General features: G+C 39.0%; 1 protein-coding gene across 24 annotated transcripts in view; it reads left to right on the top strand.

Moving 5' to 3' along the window:
* Nucleotides 1–8,239, top strand: part of LOC110159519 (calcium/calmodulin-dependent protein kinase type II subunit gamma) — a 207,204-nt gene extending 198,965 nt beyond the window's left edge. For all 24 annotated transcript variants that reach the window (XM_055150345.1, XM_055150335.1, XM_055150332.1 and 21 more), the window contains 2 exons: nt 2,202–2,438; nt 5,112–8,239. In XM_055150345.1, coding sequence (XP_055006320.1) covers nt 2,202–2,434 — 233 coding nt within the window. In that variant the 3' untranslated portion in view covers nt 2,435–2,438; nt 5,112–8,239. The remainder of the gene's footprint in view (nt 1–2,201; nt 2,439–5,111) is intronic.
* Nucleotides 8,240–14,099: the final 5,860 nt, after the last annotated feature.

Raw genomic sequence — 14,099 nt, 5'->3', positions numbered from 1 at the left:
GAAAAATAACCAATGAAAATCAGACACTGCTTTTGATTTGTAGTTCAACAGAATTATTTAAAAAAAAAACTAATTAAAGAAACTGGCCTGGACAAAAATGACGGTACCCCTTGAAAAGATTGTAAATACTTGGACAATTTGGACATGTTAAATTGCCTCAAAAGGGTGTGTAACAAAATATTAAGTTAACGGTACCATCAGTTTTGTCCAAGCCAGTTTCATTATATTCTGTTTAACCACAGGTGAAAAGCGTTCGTACGTCCGTTAGACAGTTTTCAGTAAGTTTTTATTAATTATTGCTTTTATCGGTTTCAAGTTATTTCAGTGACGATTGTTGATTTTTCTTTCATTGCCAGAGCGGTACCACGTCTGTATGTGCTCCTAAAACCGATACATATCCGATCTTTTGACATGCGACTTCAGTCTGAACGGACAGGTCGCATTCATCCCACCTACACGTCAGGCTCGGAGTCTCGTCAATGGAGGGAAAGGGAGTTTAGCGAGTTAATTAATATTTGGAGGAGATTTGGGGGAGATTTCGCTGTATTCAGGACGAACTGGAGGGGTCTTATAGAAACCCGGCGTTTTTTTGTTTGTTTGTTTTTTTTAAGATAGCCAAAGAAGAGCGCGACTACAGACGGTCCTGGCTCCAATGTCAACAAAAAATAGAGAGCATGTGCGCCAAAAGACTCAAATACTCAAACAATGCGACCGTGGACGTGTAACCTGTCCATTTTACGAAGAACTGGACCGTATTTTGGGAGACAAGCCCAGCGTTGAGGCGATTTCCGTAAATGGTCACATTTTTCTATAGCGCTTTTCCACCTTCAAGGCTCTTAAAGCGCTTTACAACAAGGAACCACTCACCCATTCACACGCACATTCATACACCAGTGTACACAGACATTGTGGGCAAGGTGGGTTAAGTGTCTTGTTCAAGGACACAACAACAGCCTTCATCTGTGGGAGCTGGAATCACACCAGCCAACCTGTGGGTCAGTTTATCTGATTGCTCAATCTGCGATGTTTATATCAAGAGCTGGAATCGAACCTCCAACCTTCAGATCAGTGGGCGAACACTCTACCAACTGAGCTACTGCCTCCGTAAACACTGAGCTCGCTTGCTGATTGTGACGTCGTCGTGTCCTCCAATGCTCATGTGGGACACTATTGGGGCGTTTAAAGTTCACACTGGAGATCACACACAAGTCGCGTTTAATTGGAAATGTGAACGACCTCGCAAAAAAGTCGGATTTCACAAGAAAATCCGAATTGAGACTTAAAGGTTGTATGGAGGATTTTTTTTTTGTTTCAAACTGTCAGTGAAAGATTAAAATACCATTACAGAGCTGCAGCAGCTTTGTAATTATGATGACCAAAAAAAAAAGAACGAAAATCTATCAACTGTGGACGTGTTGAGGCCAGATAAACATCAGCCAATAGAAAACGAGGCTCCCTCATTTTCTATTGGCTGTTGGGTTGTCAATCAAACTCCCTAGTATAACTGACTCGTCGGAGCGCAGGGATTACGTGGTTTACGCAGCGGTTCTTAGAGGCTTTTTCGAACTGTTGCTTCCTCGCATTTCGCACAAAGTTTGTCGCGACGGTGGACGAGAATCCACGACTGGTTCGCTGCAAAAGAAAGTCAGTTTTTGAGGTCGTTGAAAGAAGAAGAGAAGGAGAAAAGGAGCAAAACCAAACTGAGGTGATTCTTGGAGATCTCGTCCAGCGATGGCGCGACCGAAGCAGACGAAGGGTCTAAAAACTGACGCGTCGGTCGCTGAATTACTTCTAGACAGGAAACTTCAACAGTAATTCTGAATGTGCACAAGGACTGTCGCTGTATTTCTCTTCCCTTAAAAAAATCCTCTATACAACCTTTAAGCCCTGCAGTCTGAACGAAGGCTGAGTCATGTTATAAAGTTGTTACCTCATCAAAAACAGGCCAAAAGTTGTATTTTGTTTCATTCACGTATGTTTGAGGAACTTTTTTTATTATTATTTCAAGCCTCAAAATGCTCTGTTCCAGCTTGTGATATTAAGAAGAGGTAGTTTTCAAGTGAACAGCTCCTTTTATCTTTAGTTCAGTAGAGAGTGGCAGTTCTGGTTAGTTACTCTGGTCTTTTTTGTTGAGCTGCAAACATCCAAACATCCCCATGAATCTGTGTAAAAACGACTTTGACTCTCTCTGTCCCTTTTAGTGCTGAGTAAGAACAGTAAGCCGGTCCACACCACTCTGCTGAACCCTCACGTCCATCTGATCGGGGAGGACGCCGCGTGCATCGCCTACATCCGCCTCACGCAGTTTGTGGACTCCACCGGACGGCCTCGCTCCAGCCAGTCGGAGGAGACCCGCGTCTGGCACCGCCGCGACGGGAAGTGGCTCAACGTTCACTTCCACTGCTCAGGAGCGCCGGCTGCACCACTACAGTGATCAGGTACGAGGAGCGAGGACGGCACTAACATACACCGAGATTTTATTATTATTTAAAGGTGTATGATGTAACTTTTTGGTCGGGGGTCCGTTACCTGCTTGTTTCTACGGAGATGTCATTGCTCTGCCTGGAATGTTCCTCAGTGTGACATTAAACAGCTCTACCTTACATTTATTCAATTACAGGTGGCAGAAGTCGTGACTTGGACTCGAGTCAGACTTGAGTCACTATTTTTAGGACTTGAGACTTGACTTGATAAAATGGACTAAGATTTGGGACTTGACTTGGACTTTGAGGCCTGTGACTTGAGAAGACTTGATGCTTCTCTTAAAAAAATATAGGTTTTTAGAAAATACTTTCTCTTTACTGTTGACAAATACGGAACTTAATTTTAAAGGAACAAACTGGAACATGTCCCTCCCACTTCTGTTTGGTTACTTTGGATGTAACTGAAGTACTGTGATGTGGTATCATCAAATGTACTACAGTAATACACAGTACAATGCAGTAAAACAGAGGGAACTACATAGAACATGATCCTTCCATTTCAATGCAGACTACACGACAAAATAACTGTTTTTAATCACTTTTAAATCTGAATTCTTTTTATTCTACCCATAATGATTCACCCTAAGATTTTGTCAAGACATTTAAAAAGGAAAAATGTCCATTTCTAAAACTCTTATATAAATACTCATATATAAATATACCATGATTTTTTAAGTAATATTTAGTTTAAATATTTGGTACTTTTTTGGTTTAAAGACTTGAAATGACTTGAAGCTCAAAGCAGACGACTTTGACTTGACTTGGACTTATGGACCAGTGACTCGAGACTCGACTTGGACTTGCCTTTATTTGACTTGGGACTTGACTCAGACTTGAGGTCAAAGACTTGAGACTTACTTGAGACTTGCAAAACAACGACTTGGTCCCACGTCTGACAGATGGTTTCATATCTCCAAAATAGAAAATATCTAGAGAAACAGGTATTCTGACTGTGAGTGGGGTCGCCTCTCCAAGGATCTGACCTGTAACTTGGTCTGGTTTGTGCTCTATGAAGATAGAAAGGTTTAATGTCATAGTGGGCATATTCCAGACAAAGCAGTAACATCTCCATAGAGACAAGGATTTGACAAGTCCTGTACCAGAAAAGTTCCGCACATTTAAAAGTTTAAAAGACACTGCAGTCACAACTCAACCTGAGCTGCCAGTGCCTCATCCTTCATACAGAGGACAAAACACTACCAGTCAAAAGTTTGGACACAGCCTCTCAGTCAATGTTTTCTTTTTTCTATGTTGACTTTCTACATTTTATTTACACAAATACATCACATGTTTGATGGGAGAGATATGGAATTATACAGCAAAGAAAAATGTTAAACAACTCGAGTTAATATCTTTTATATTTTATATGCAGTGCTCAAAGTATCCACACTTTGCTTTATCGACAGCGCTGCAAACCCTTGGCCTTCTCTCAAACATCTTCTTGATGAATTCACATGAAATGGTTTCCACTTCACAGCTGTGACTTGTCAGGGAGGAGAAATGTCAAAAGTGCAAAGCAGTGATCAAAGCAAAGGGTGCATATATTTTAAAATCTAAAACAGTTTTTGAGTCATTTTGGGTTACATTTTTGTTTGCTACATCCCATATGTGACCATTCATAGTTTTGAAGTCTTCAGTGAGAATTTAAAATGTAAATAATCATCGAAATAAATAGGAAATTAAAAAAAGCATGTTGAGCCTTTTGACTGATAGTGTACAAGTTTTTCTCATCTCCAGTTTATGGATAGGCCTTGTGTGAAAGCTCAGAACCTCCAGAATTCCCTCAGTGAGCTGCAGAGGCTGCACTAGCACTGATTCTGCTTTGTGATTGGACAATCATCAAGAGAACCAAATTATAACATAAAGAACAATGTTTATATAATTAAGGATAAATTGCAGTCCGTACTAATAAAGCAATATTGCATTTGAACATGTCTACCTCGTCTCTGGGGACATAGATGGCTCATAATCCGTGTATCATTTGTTAATTCATTTTTCAATATAAAACCAGAAGTAAGAAAATGAAAAAACAACTTCATTATTTGTCTCCAAAATCAAAATGAAAAAGTTTTCAATTTTTTGTTTAAATGAATAATGGAAAAAATCAATAACGTCCATTTACCGTTTACGTGACTTGCTGGACTTTTGCACCGCATACGGACTGAACCCGGACTGATCCCAAGACTAAAACAGGACTAAACCGGTCTCGGTCCTAGTCTCGGTCCTGTTCTCAGTCCTGATCACCCAGCAGTCTACGTGGGCTCATCTCTGTCCCGTCCTGAAACTCACTACTGGTTTAGTCCTGATTTAGTCCTGATTTAGACCTGGTTTAGACCTGGTTTAGTCCCGTTTTAGTTTTCCGTTTTTTCCATTTTTTCCATTATTCATTTAAACACAAAATCGAAAAATGAAAACAAATCATTATCCATTTTTTCATTTTGGTTTTGGAGACAAATAATGAAGAAAATGGTAGTTTTTTTCGTGTTCTTATTTTCGGTTTTATTTTGAAAAAACAAATGAACAAATGATACACGGATTGGTCATGTTTATTTAAAATTACTTGTATGTTTCTTAAAGGAGCTGAAATCTCCCCTTGACGTTTCTCTCTCTTCTCTCTTGTGTCTGCAGTGGTCTGAGCCTCCAGTCTCCTGTCTGGAGTGTGTGTTTTTGGGGGGCAGTTTTTTTCAGCGTGTTTCGGAGGTTCACGTCCTCTGCAACGGGATTGGCTCCCGCCGTCCCCGTCCGTGACAAAACCAACCAATCCTGTCCCTCCTTTGACCTGCTGAGGCGGGCTGAACACAAGGCTCCGCCCCCATTGGGTTGATGATGATGATGATGATGCATGCGTCTGGCGCCTGATTGGAGGAGGTGTCCCTTTGCCCCTCCCTCTGCCCCACCCCCCCGGCAGCCATCTTTTTTCCGCCCTACGCGAGATGGGGGAAGATGGGGGCGAGGATTTAAAACAGTTGAACTTGTGACAGTAAATGAGTTATTGACTATACTGTGTAAATTATGACTAGATGTACGATACACCACCAAAAAGTGAGCATTTATATTCTATATCTACTTAAAAAGGGAGGAGATGAACAAGTTATGTGCAGTTAGCAGAGGCAACACGAGATTTTGGACACGTTTTGACATTTTAGGGAAGTTAGAAAGGTATTGTGCTTTTTTCCTTTTTTTTTTTTTTTTTTTTTTACATGGACGTAAAGTTAAGCTATAGGGAGACGTTTTTCCCAATAAAAACTTAGAGGGAAGTCAAATCAAGTAACAATTCATGACAGAAACTTGATATCAACGCACCAAAGTGTAGAACTATAGGCTTTTCTGTGTTCGTTCGATTGCTGTTGCTCGAGTGCTTGTTTATTGAAGGACGAGCTGTTTTGTCGTCAAAGTCGGGGCGGGAATTTTAACTTTATTTTTAATTTTTTTTTTTTTCGTGTTGTGTTTTTAGCGTCTGTTCCCTCTGCGTTCCTGTGAATAAACGGAGCCTATTTTTGTCTTTTTATTTTATTATTATTTTTGACTGATATTATATATATATTCGCGGCTCCCGTTTAAAAAAAGAGGGAATTTATAATGTGCAAGTTTCAAAAAAAAGAAGCTACAGTGTGTGTTTTATGTCTTTATGCAGTGCAGAGGAGAGAGCTACGTCTGCGTTTTGCATGTCCTCTCCTCCCATTCACAAACACCACCATTCCCCCCTCCCACCTCCAGGTTTTTACCCATGATGCTTTTCTCTGCTTTCTCTTTAAGGGCCTGGTTTGTTAATACCCCACTGTGTAAATACAGTGTATGTATAGATATATGTAGAAAACTGTAATATATGTACATGTATCTTAAAGAGACATCCATCCTGTGCATTTTGGGCTATGGGAACCACCCCACTACCTTAACAAGAACAAATTTCGGCGATTCGGTTTAAAAATATTGGTCACTTTCCACTTTGATGGAAAAAGTGAGAAAGTAAAAATGAGATCTATTTACTATAAAAATCAAGGGCTGGGGCGATTTTACGAAACTGCTTTAAGAAAACAACACAATAAGGAGTTATATTTGAGGCTTTGGGCACTTTGACTTTACTTAGTGTTGGGATGAGTTTCAATGTACCATAAGATGCATTGATTTGATAGACAAACTAGGGCCGAAAGACAATTTCTTAAATAATCGCTGCTACAAAAGAGGTTTACCGTTTTAATATTTGAAAATATTTTTGCAAATTTTACAATTTGAGCATTTAAATCGAGTTTTGTTGGACAATGACAAGAAAAAGGGCGAAAAAAATGTAACAAAAAATTTCTTACGCGTGCAAGAAGTGACCAAATTTCTCGAACAAAAATATAATTTATAATTACAAAAATGCAAATAGAATCCCTTTATGGAATGGTGTAGGCAGTGATTCTCAACTCGTGGCTTCTGTGATCCAAAATTAGCTTTTTTTTGTAATTTTTTCATTTTGTTCCCAATTTTCCTATATGAACGAGGTAATTTAGTCAATTTTTTCAAGTTAAGACAAATGGAACACTGGAGAATTCAAACTATGACCACACACTATCAGAAAATGCCTGCAGTATTTGCTATCTATGTTAAAATTTTGATAATATTATTGTGATATCTTAATATTTGACTTAGTAACTTGAATAAAAACCCTTCTGTACTACTAAAACTTCTACTTAGTTACAAGAAAAATGTGTAGTTCATAAGATAATTTGTTCATTTTGCTATACCCGAGTACTGCCCTAATTCTAACTTAAATCCAGTTTTCCCTCTGAAAATTCCATATATTTTGTATCCCAGTCCCACCAGTTGAGAATCCCAGACTGTTTTGACTGTTTTAAATGATCAGAAGTTGAGCCCTGACAAACCACTCTTTCTCCATAGTGTCCTTACTCTCTCCACGATGCTGTGATGTTTCATATCGTATATGCACATTTGGCACACTTTTGGCTACAATATAATGGTGTTCTTGGCTTTTCGTAACATATCCACCCTTCTGTGCACTGTAACTGTCTCCATTCAACCATCGTACCCCCCTTCTAGCTCTTAAGATGTTGATTTCATGTTTTTTAATTTCTTTTCGTCCTCGTCTTTGTAGCTTTTTCTGCCAAGCTGGAGTTCTGCACTCTCCCTCACTTTCATTATTAAAAAAGGGAACATAAATTTGAGATATATTATTATTGATCAGGGCTACAATTATTTATAATGTAATCTACCCGATGGTGGTATTGTGCCTGTTCCATTTGAGATAGAGGGGGGTGAAAAACATTTAAAACTGACTTGCACTGTTGGCGGGTGGGTGAACCTAGTTATATGCATGTTTGAGTTAAGCATTTCTACCGGATATGGACGGAGCTAGTGTTATATTCTGTTTGCATCACTGAAAAAATTATTGCCTCCATCCAGAATGTGATATGAAAATATTGAAAAAAAAAAATAGCAAAAATTACAAAAAAATATATAATGGAAATACAAAAGGAGCCGTAAAAGCTTGGTTTGAGGCCCTCGATGTTCGCATTTTTCCCTGCGTTGTAATGATAATATATTGGGCTGCGCTTTCCTCCTCCTCCCCTTCAGCTACCTTCACTTGGACGCTGGAGTTTTTTTGCATGATCATAATGTACAATGAAATACAAGAACCATGAATTGACGACTATCAAGTGTTTGTCTGAGTGTTAGTTGGTCTTCATCATAGCTTTGTTATTCTTCGAAAAACTTGGATCTTGAAAGTATTTAATAAAAATACTATTTCAGCACTGGTTAGGGGCTCTGGAGTTTTTATTCATTACATTCGTTTTTCAGATTCTGCCATCTTTATATGTACCAACTTTAGTGGGCCTAGTATTGACCCCTGTGGAACTAATTTTGAAATACTTTATTATTATGCTAAACAAAAAATGCAATTTCAGCACTGGAGTTTTTATTTAATACATTCACTTTTACAGATTCTACCATCAACTTTAGTGGGCCTAGTGGACTGCCTTTTTAAAATACTTCTATAAAAGGCCTATACTATGCTTAATAAAAAATAAAAAATAAATTTAAAAAATCAGCCATGGGGTTTTATTCAAAACATTCATTTTTACAGATTCTACCATAAACTTTAGTAGTCCTAGTATAGACCCTTGTGGAACACCTTTTTAATATAGACCCTATAAAGGGTCTATATTATATATGTATATTATATGTATATTATATATGTATATATATCTATAAAAAAAATTAATTTAAATGCCGTGAAAAACATACATTATATACCCAGTGCACCACTAAAGTTACATTTTCACAAATGCAAAGGACATTTTCAAATCTCCAAGTTTTAGTTCGCAGTAGCAGTAGTAGTTTATCATAAAGCTGTATTTCTGTTATTTCTATCTATTTTTCGTTTAAAATTGTAAAAGTCTGTGTTTGGCGGAGTGAAGGCCCTGGTTTTGTAAGACACATGGCCCATTATGTAACTACACATTATCAATGATTAGTCACAATGAGTCTAGACACATTATTCTAACTCCAGGGAAACGCTACTTGACATTTGCAAAAGGACACTGACAGAAAGTCCAGACGACCAATTCAACATCAGACCTAAACATGTTCAGTTACAGAAGTGTGTAACAGCAGCAGCAGCAATAGTTGTAGTAGTAGTAGTAGTAATTGTAGTAGCAGCAGCAGCAGCAGTAGTAGTAACAGCACCAGTAACAGTAGTAGTAGTAGTAGTAGCAGTAGCAGTAGTTGTAGCAGCTGTAGTAGTATCAGCAGTAGTATCAGCTGTAGAAGCAGCAGTAGTAGTAGTGGTAGTAGTATCAGCTTTAGTAGTAGTAGCAGTAGCAGCAGTAGCAGCAGCAGTAGTAGTAGTAGTATCAGCAGTAGCAATAGTTGTAGTAGTAATAGCACCAGCAGTAGTAGTAGCAGCAGCAATAGGAGCAGTAGTAGTAGTAGTAGTAGTACTAGCAGCAGTAGTAGTAGTAGTAGTAGTAGTAGTATCAGCTGTAGTAGTAATACCAGTAGTAGTAGTAACCACTCCAGTAGCAGTAGCAGCAGCAGTAGTAGTCGTGGACGTACTCATAGTAGTAGTAGTAGTAGTAGTAGTATCAGCAGTAGCAATAGTTGTAGTAGTAATAGCACCAGCAGTAGTAGCAGTAGTAGTAGTAGTAGTATCAGCTGTAGTAGTAGTAGTAGTAGTAGTAGTAGTAGTAGTAGTAGTATCAGCAGTAGCAATAGTTGTAGTAGTAATAGCACCAGCAGTAGTAGTAGCAGTAGTAGTAGCAGTAGTAGTAGCAGCAGTAGTAGTAGTATCAGCTGTAGTAGTAATACCAGTAGTAGTAGTAGTAGTAGTAGTAGCTGCTGAGTTTCATTCTCACATGTTTAATACACAAACCTGCATATTTAGACTTAAGTTCTTCTCTCAAACTGAAATCTCTCTGCTCCACCTTGTGATGTCATGTGGTAATACAGGAAGTGCTCCACTGTGTTTTTAAACTCACTAGAATTTTCACAATTTCAGCCCTGGAATTGCTCATCTCTATTGAACTAAAGGTAAGAGGAACTGTTCGCTTGAAGGTGAAACAAAACTTAACTCCAGGTCTGTTTTTGAGGAGGTAATATAGGACCTTTACTTAAGCACAATTAAAGCAAACACGTATCCTCCAGACTCATTTAAACAATCGCCTTTTTCATCCGCCGTCTTCTGTATTTTGGCCCAAGTGTTGAGTAATGCCGCAGCCTTATTTAAGAGATTTTCAGCGCGTTATTTATGATGGTCCCAGTTATTTTAAGTCGCGTGTTCAGAGGAGATGTAGGACAGCTCCCCTCTGGTTTCCACTGCACCCTTTTGATTAATGAGGCAGCAGTTGGTTAACTTCCACTCTCGGTTTCGCAAAGACACAGCAGCAGAAGCCAGAGGAGGACTCTAGTGTTATATATGTCTGGTTATAGTCCGGACTCACCTACAGTTCAGCAAATAAGACGTAGAAAGATTGGAACCGGGTCATGACAATTACAACACTGACTTCAAGTGATGTAACCTGAAACAATATATTTTGGTTACCTGACCAGCCAAAACCACACGCTTTGAAAAGTGAGTACTGTATTTTTCGGACTATAAGTGGCTCCGGAGTAAAGCCAAAAAATGCGTAATAAAGAAGAAACAAGCATATATAAGTCATACTTCTTGGGGAAATTTATTTTAAAAAATCAGAGACCAGGAACCGACATTTCATCAAAGGTAAGTTCCAGTAATAACAATAAAACAGAGAACAACAGACTGTTAACGTCACATATGAACAGTTCTTCAGATAAACTATAACATAAACAACAGAACAAGTTTAACAAACTCTCCATCTCACTCCAAATCACTAAATCCATTCAATTCTTCATCCTCGGTGTCACTTCTGAGCAACTCCACGACCTCCGGAGGTAAACAGAGCGCCGCTTCCTCTTCTGTGTCGCTGTCGTCAGACTCAGCATCAGTTCCAGTTAGAATTATTCTGGACTTTCTGAATCTTGACAGGATGGTTTTCACAGTCACTGAAGTCCAGACTTTGTCAGTCCATCCAGTGACTTCAGGAAAGTTGCATGGTGCACTCTTCCGGTTGCCGTGAAGCTGTGTTTTCCATCCCCGCTTTCCCCCAGTCCCTCACAAGTTTCTCGCTCACTCCAAACTTTCTTTCTGCTGCTCAATTACCATTTTCGACTGCATATTTTGCTACTTGCAGCAGGACAGCAGCATGCACAGTAGAGCCAAGTGACAGTGGTAAAGGAGTGTGAAGAATCCCTCAGTCGTCCAGGTAGAATCCATGGTGTCGACCTGAGGATCTGAGGTCCGCTGTGAGTGTTCATATTTTTAAAAGTAAACTCAAAACGTATCTTTTTAATTTAGCTTTTAATTGAAACTTTTATCTGTTTTAACTTAAATTATTATTATTATTATTATTATTATATATTTATTTATTCAAAATTAAATTATCATTACTGTTTTACTTTGTCTCCATTTGATTTTAGCTCTCCATTTTGATTTTTATGATAACCTTTAGGAGTTTTATGTTTTTGTTTTTATGTTTTTGTTTAAATTGTTGTATATATGGTTGAAAACAATGGGATGGGGGGGGGGGGGGGGGGGGGTTGCTCTTGATTTTAATTATTGTATTGTAATTTTTCTGTTGCATGTGAAGCACTTTGTGCTACATTTCAAATGTATGAAAAGTGCTATACAAATAAAGTTTGATTGATTGATTGATGGTGAGGAGAAAATTCAGTTTGTCAACTGGACAAAAGTTAGTTCTTCTTCTTCAGTTCTGAAGAAGCAGCTTGGATGAGCTGCGAAACGTCTTCAACCAAACTAACTTTTGTCCAGTCGACAACTGCACTGGTACAGGAGGAACAGGAGCAGCAGATACTGACACACAAGACTAGAGCCACTCGAAGCTTCAGTGTGAAAACTTTAATATATAAGTCGCACCAGAGTATAAGTGCAGGAAACATCCAGACCATGAAATAAAGTGCAACTTATAGTCTGAAAAATATGGTACATTTATTAACTAGTAATGGTTTAATCCACCTTTATTTTGTGATTTACGAATAATGTCTGTTGACTTGAGTTGTGAAGGTTTGCGACTTTTAAAATATGGGTCCCCAGAAAAAAAGTGGTTTAGAGCACTTTTTCTCATTCAAAAGATATAATAATTTCATTTTTAACAGTACATGGATATAGCAACAGCCCTAATGTCTCATCAGTCTAAACCGTGTGAATAAAGAGCATCTTTGAGGAAGTAAGTCTGTGGTTTCTACTGTCACTTCCTGGGGGGTTATTTTGTTGAAAGAAAAGTTTCCGTTGTTCGATTGATCTCGACGCTGCTGAACTTGTCTATATATGAGATTTACTCGTTTCCAGATTTTACAAGCGTCTAATTCAGGAATTGACTACGTTTTTGATAGAAATATTGATCACTTAAAGGGCCCGTATTAGGTTATTTTCTGATCTGTGTTAAAATGTTGTTTCCTGGAGTTGTGTTTTGTTTCATTCACACGTTTAACACACAAACCCTGCGTATTTAAGCTGAGTTCTTCTCTCAAACAGAAAATACCGTGTTCCACCTTGTGATGTCATGTGGTAATACAGGAAGTGCTCCATTGTGTTTTTAAACTCCATACATCTTCACTAGAATCATTTGGATAATTTCAGCTTTTGAATTGCTGATCTCTACTGAACTAAAGGTAAAAAATATGTGTATCATTCGTTCAATCCTTTTTCAAAATAAAACCAAAAATAAGAAAATGATAAAACAACTGTTTTCTTCATTATTTGTCTCTAAAACCAAAATAAAAAAACAGATAATGATTCATTTTTTCAGTTTTTGATTTTGTGTTTAAATGAAGAATGGAAAAAATGGATAACGGCTGTTTCCAGTTTCCGTGACTTCAGCTGCGATGCCGGACTGAAACAGGACTGAACCAGGTCCGGGACCAGACCAGGACTGAGATCAGAATCGGGACTGAAACTGGGACTGAGACCAGGATTGAGACTAGGAACAGGACCAGAACTGAGACTGGGACTGAGACCGGACCACACCGGGACTGAGACCAGGACTTAGATCAGGACTGGGACTGAGACCGGGACTGAGACCAGGATCAGACCAGAACTGAGACCAGGCATGAGACTGAGAACAGGACCAAGACTGAGACCGGGATCAGACCAGAACTCAGACCAGGATTGACACCGATAACAGGATCAGAACTGAGACTGAGACTGAGACCAGAACTGGGACTGAGACCATGACTGAGACCAGGACTGGGACTGAGACCGGGACTGAGACTGGGATCAGACCAGAACTCAGACCAGGATTGAAACTGGGAACAGGACCAGGACTGAGACTGGGACTGAGACCGGTACCAGACCGGGACTGGGACCAGGACTGAGACTGGGACCAGACCAGGACTGAAAACGGTTTCGTCCTGGTTTCGTCTTGGTTTAGTTCTGGTTTAGTCCTGATTCAGTCCCGGTCCTGGTTCAGTCCTGCATCGCAGTCACGGAAGTCACGTTTATTCATTTAAACACAAAATCGAAAACTGAAAAACGAATCATTATCTGTTTTTTCATTTTGGAAAATAATGGTTATGGTAATAAATAATAAAGAAAATAGTTGGTTTTGTATTGAAAAACGAATGAACGAATGATACACGGGTTGTAAAATACAGCTGGAATGTTCCACAGTATGACATTAAAGAGTTCTACCTTACATTTTTTTAAGTTACAGGTGGTTTTAAAGCTCAGAAATACCCAGAAAAACTAAAATTCTGACCTGTAACTTGGTCTGGTTTGGTCTCCATGAAGAACATTCCAGACAAAGCAACAACATCTCCACCAGAAAATAAACAACGCAGGAAACAAGAGTCCATTCTGTGTAACATAAACCTTTATCGATAACTAATCTGTGTCTAACGAGGGTTTAAAACTGGTTTAAAACGAGTTCTACCGCAGATACTCACTGTTATCCTCCTCGCGGCTGTGGAGAGATCGGCCTTATTGTTCCTCGTATTTGCCTAAGCCTTGTCCCCAGCCCCTCCTCATTTAGCCTCATCCCAACTCACCCAGGGCCTGTCTGATCCCGGCTCTTCTAATGGGAC

The sequence above is a fragment of the Boleophthalmus pectinirostris genome, unplaced genomic scaffold, assembly GCF_026225935.1.
Source record: "Boleophthalmus pectinirostris isolate CB_2022bp ecotype Guang Dong unplaced genomic scaffold, ASM2622593v1 HiC_scaffold_14, whole genome shotgun sequence".
NCBI lineage: Eukaryota > Metazoa > Chordata > Actinopteri > Gobiiformes > Gobiidae > Boleophthalmus > Boleophthalmus pectinirostris.
Note: the sequence above shows the minus strand (reverse complement) of the source record. Positions and strands in the feature narration are given on the sequence as shown.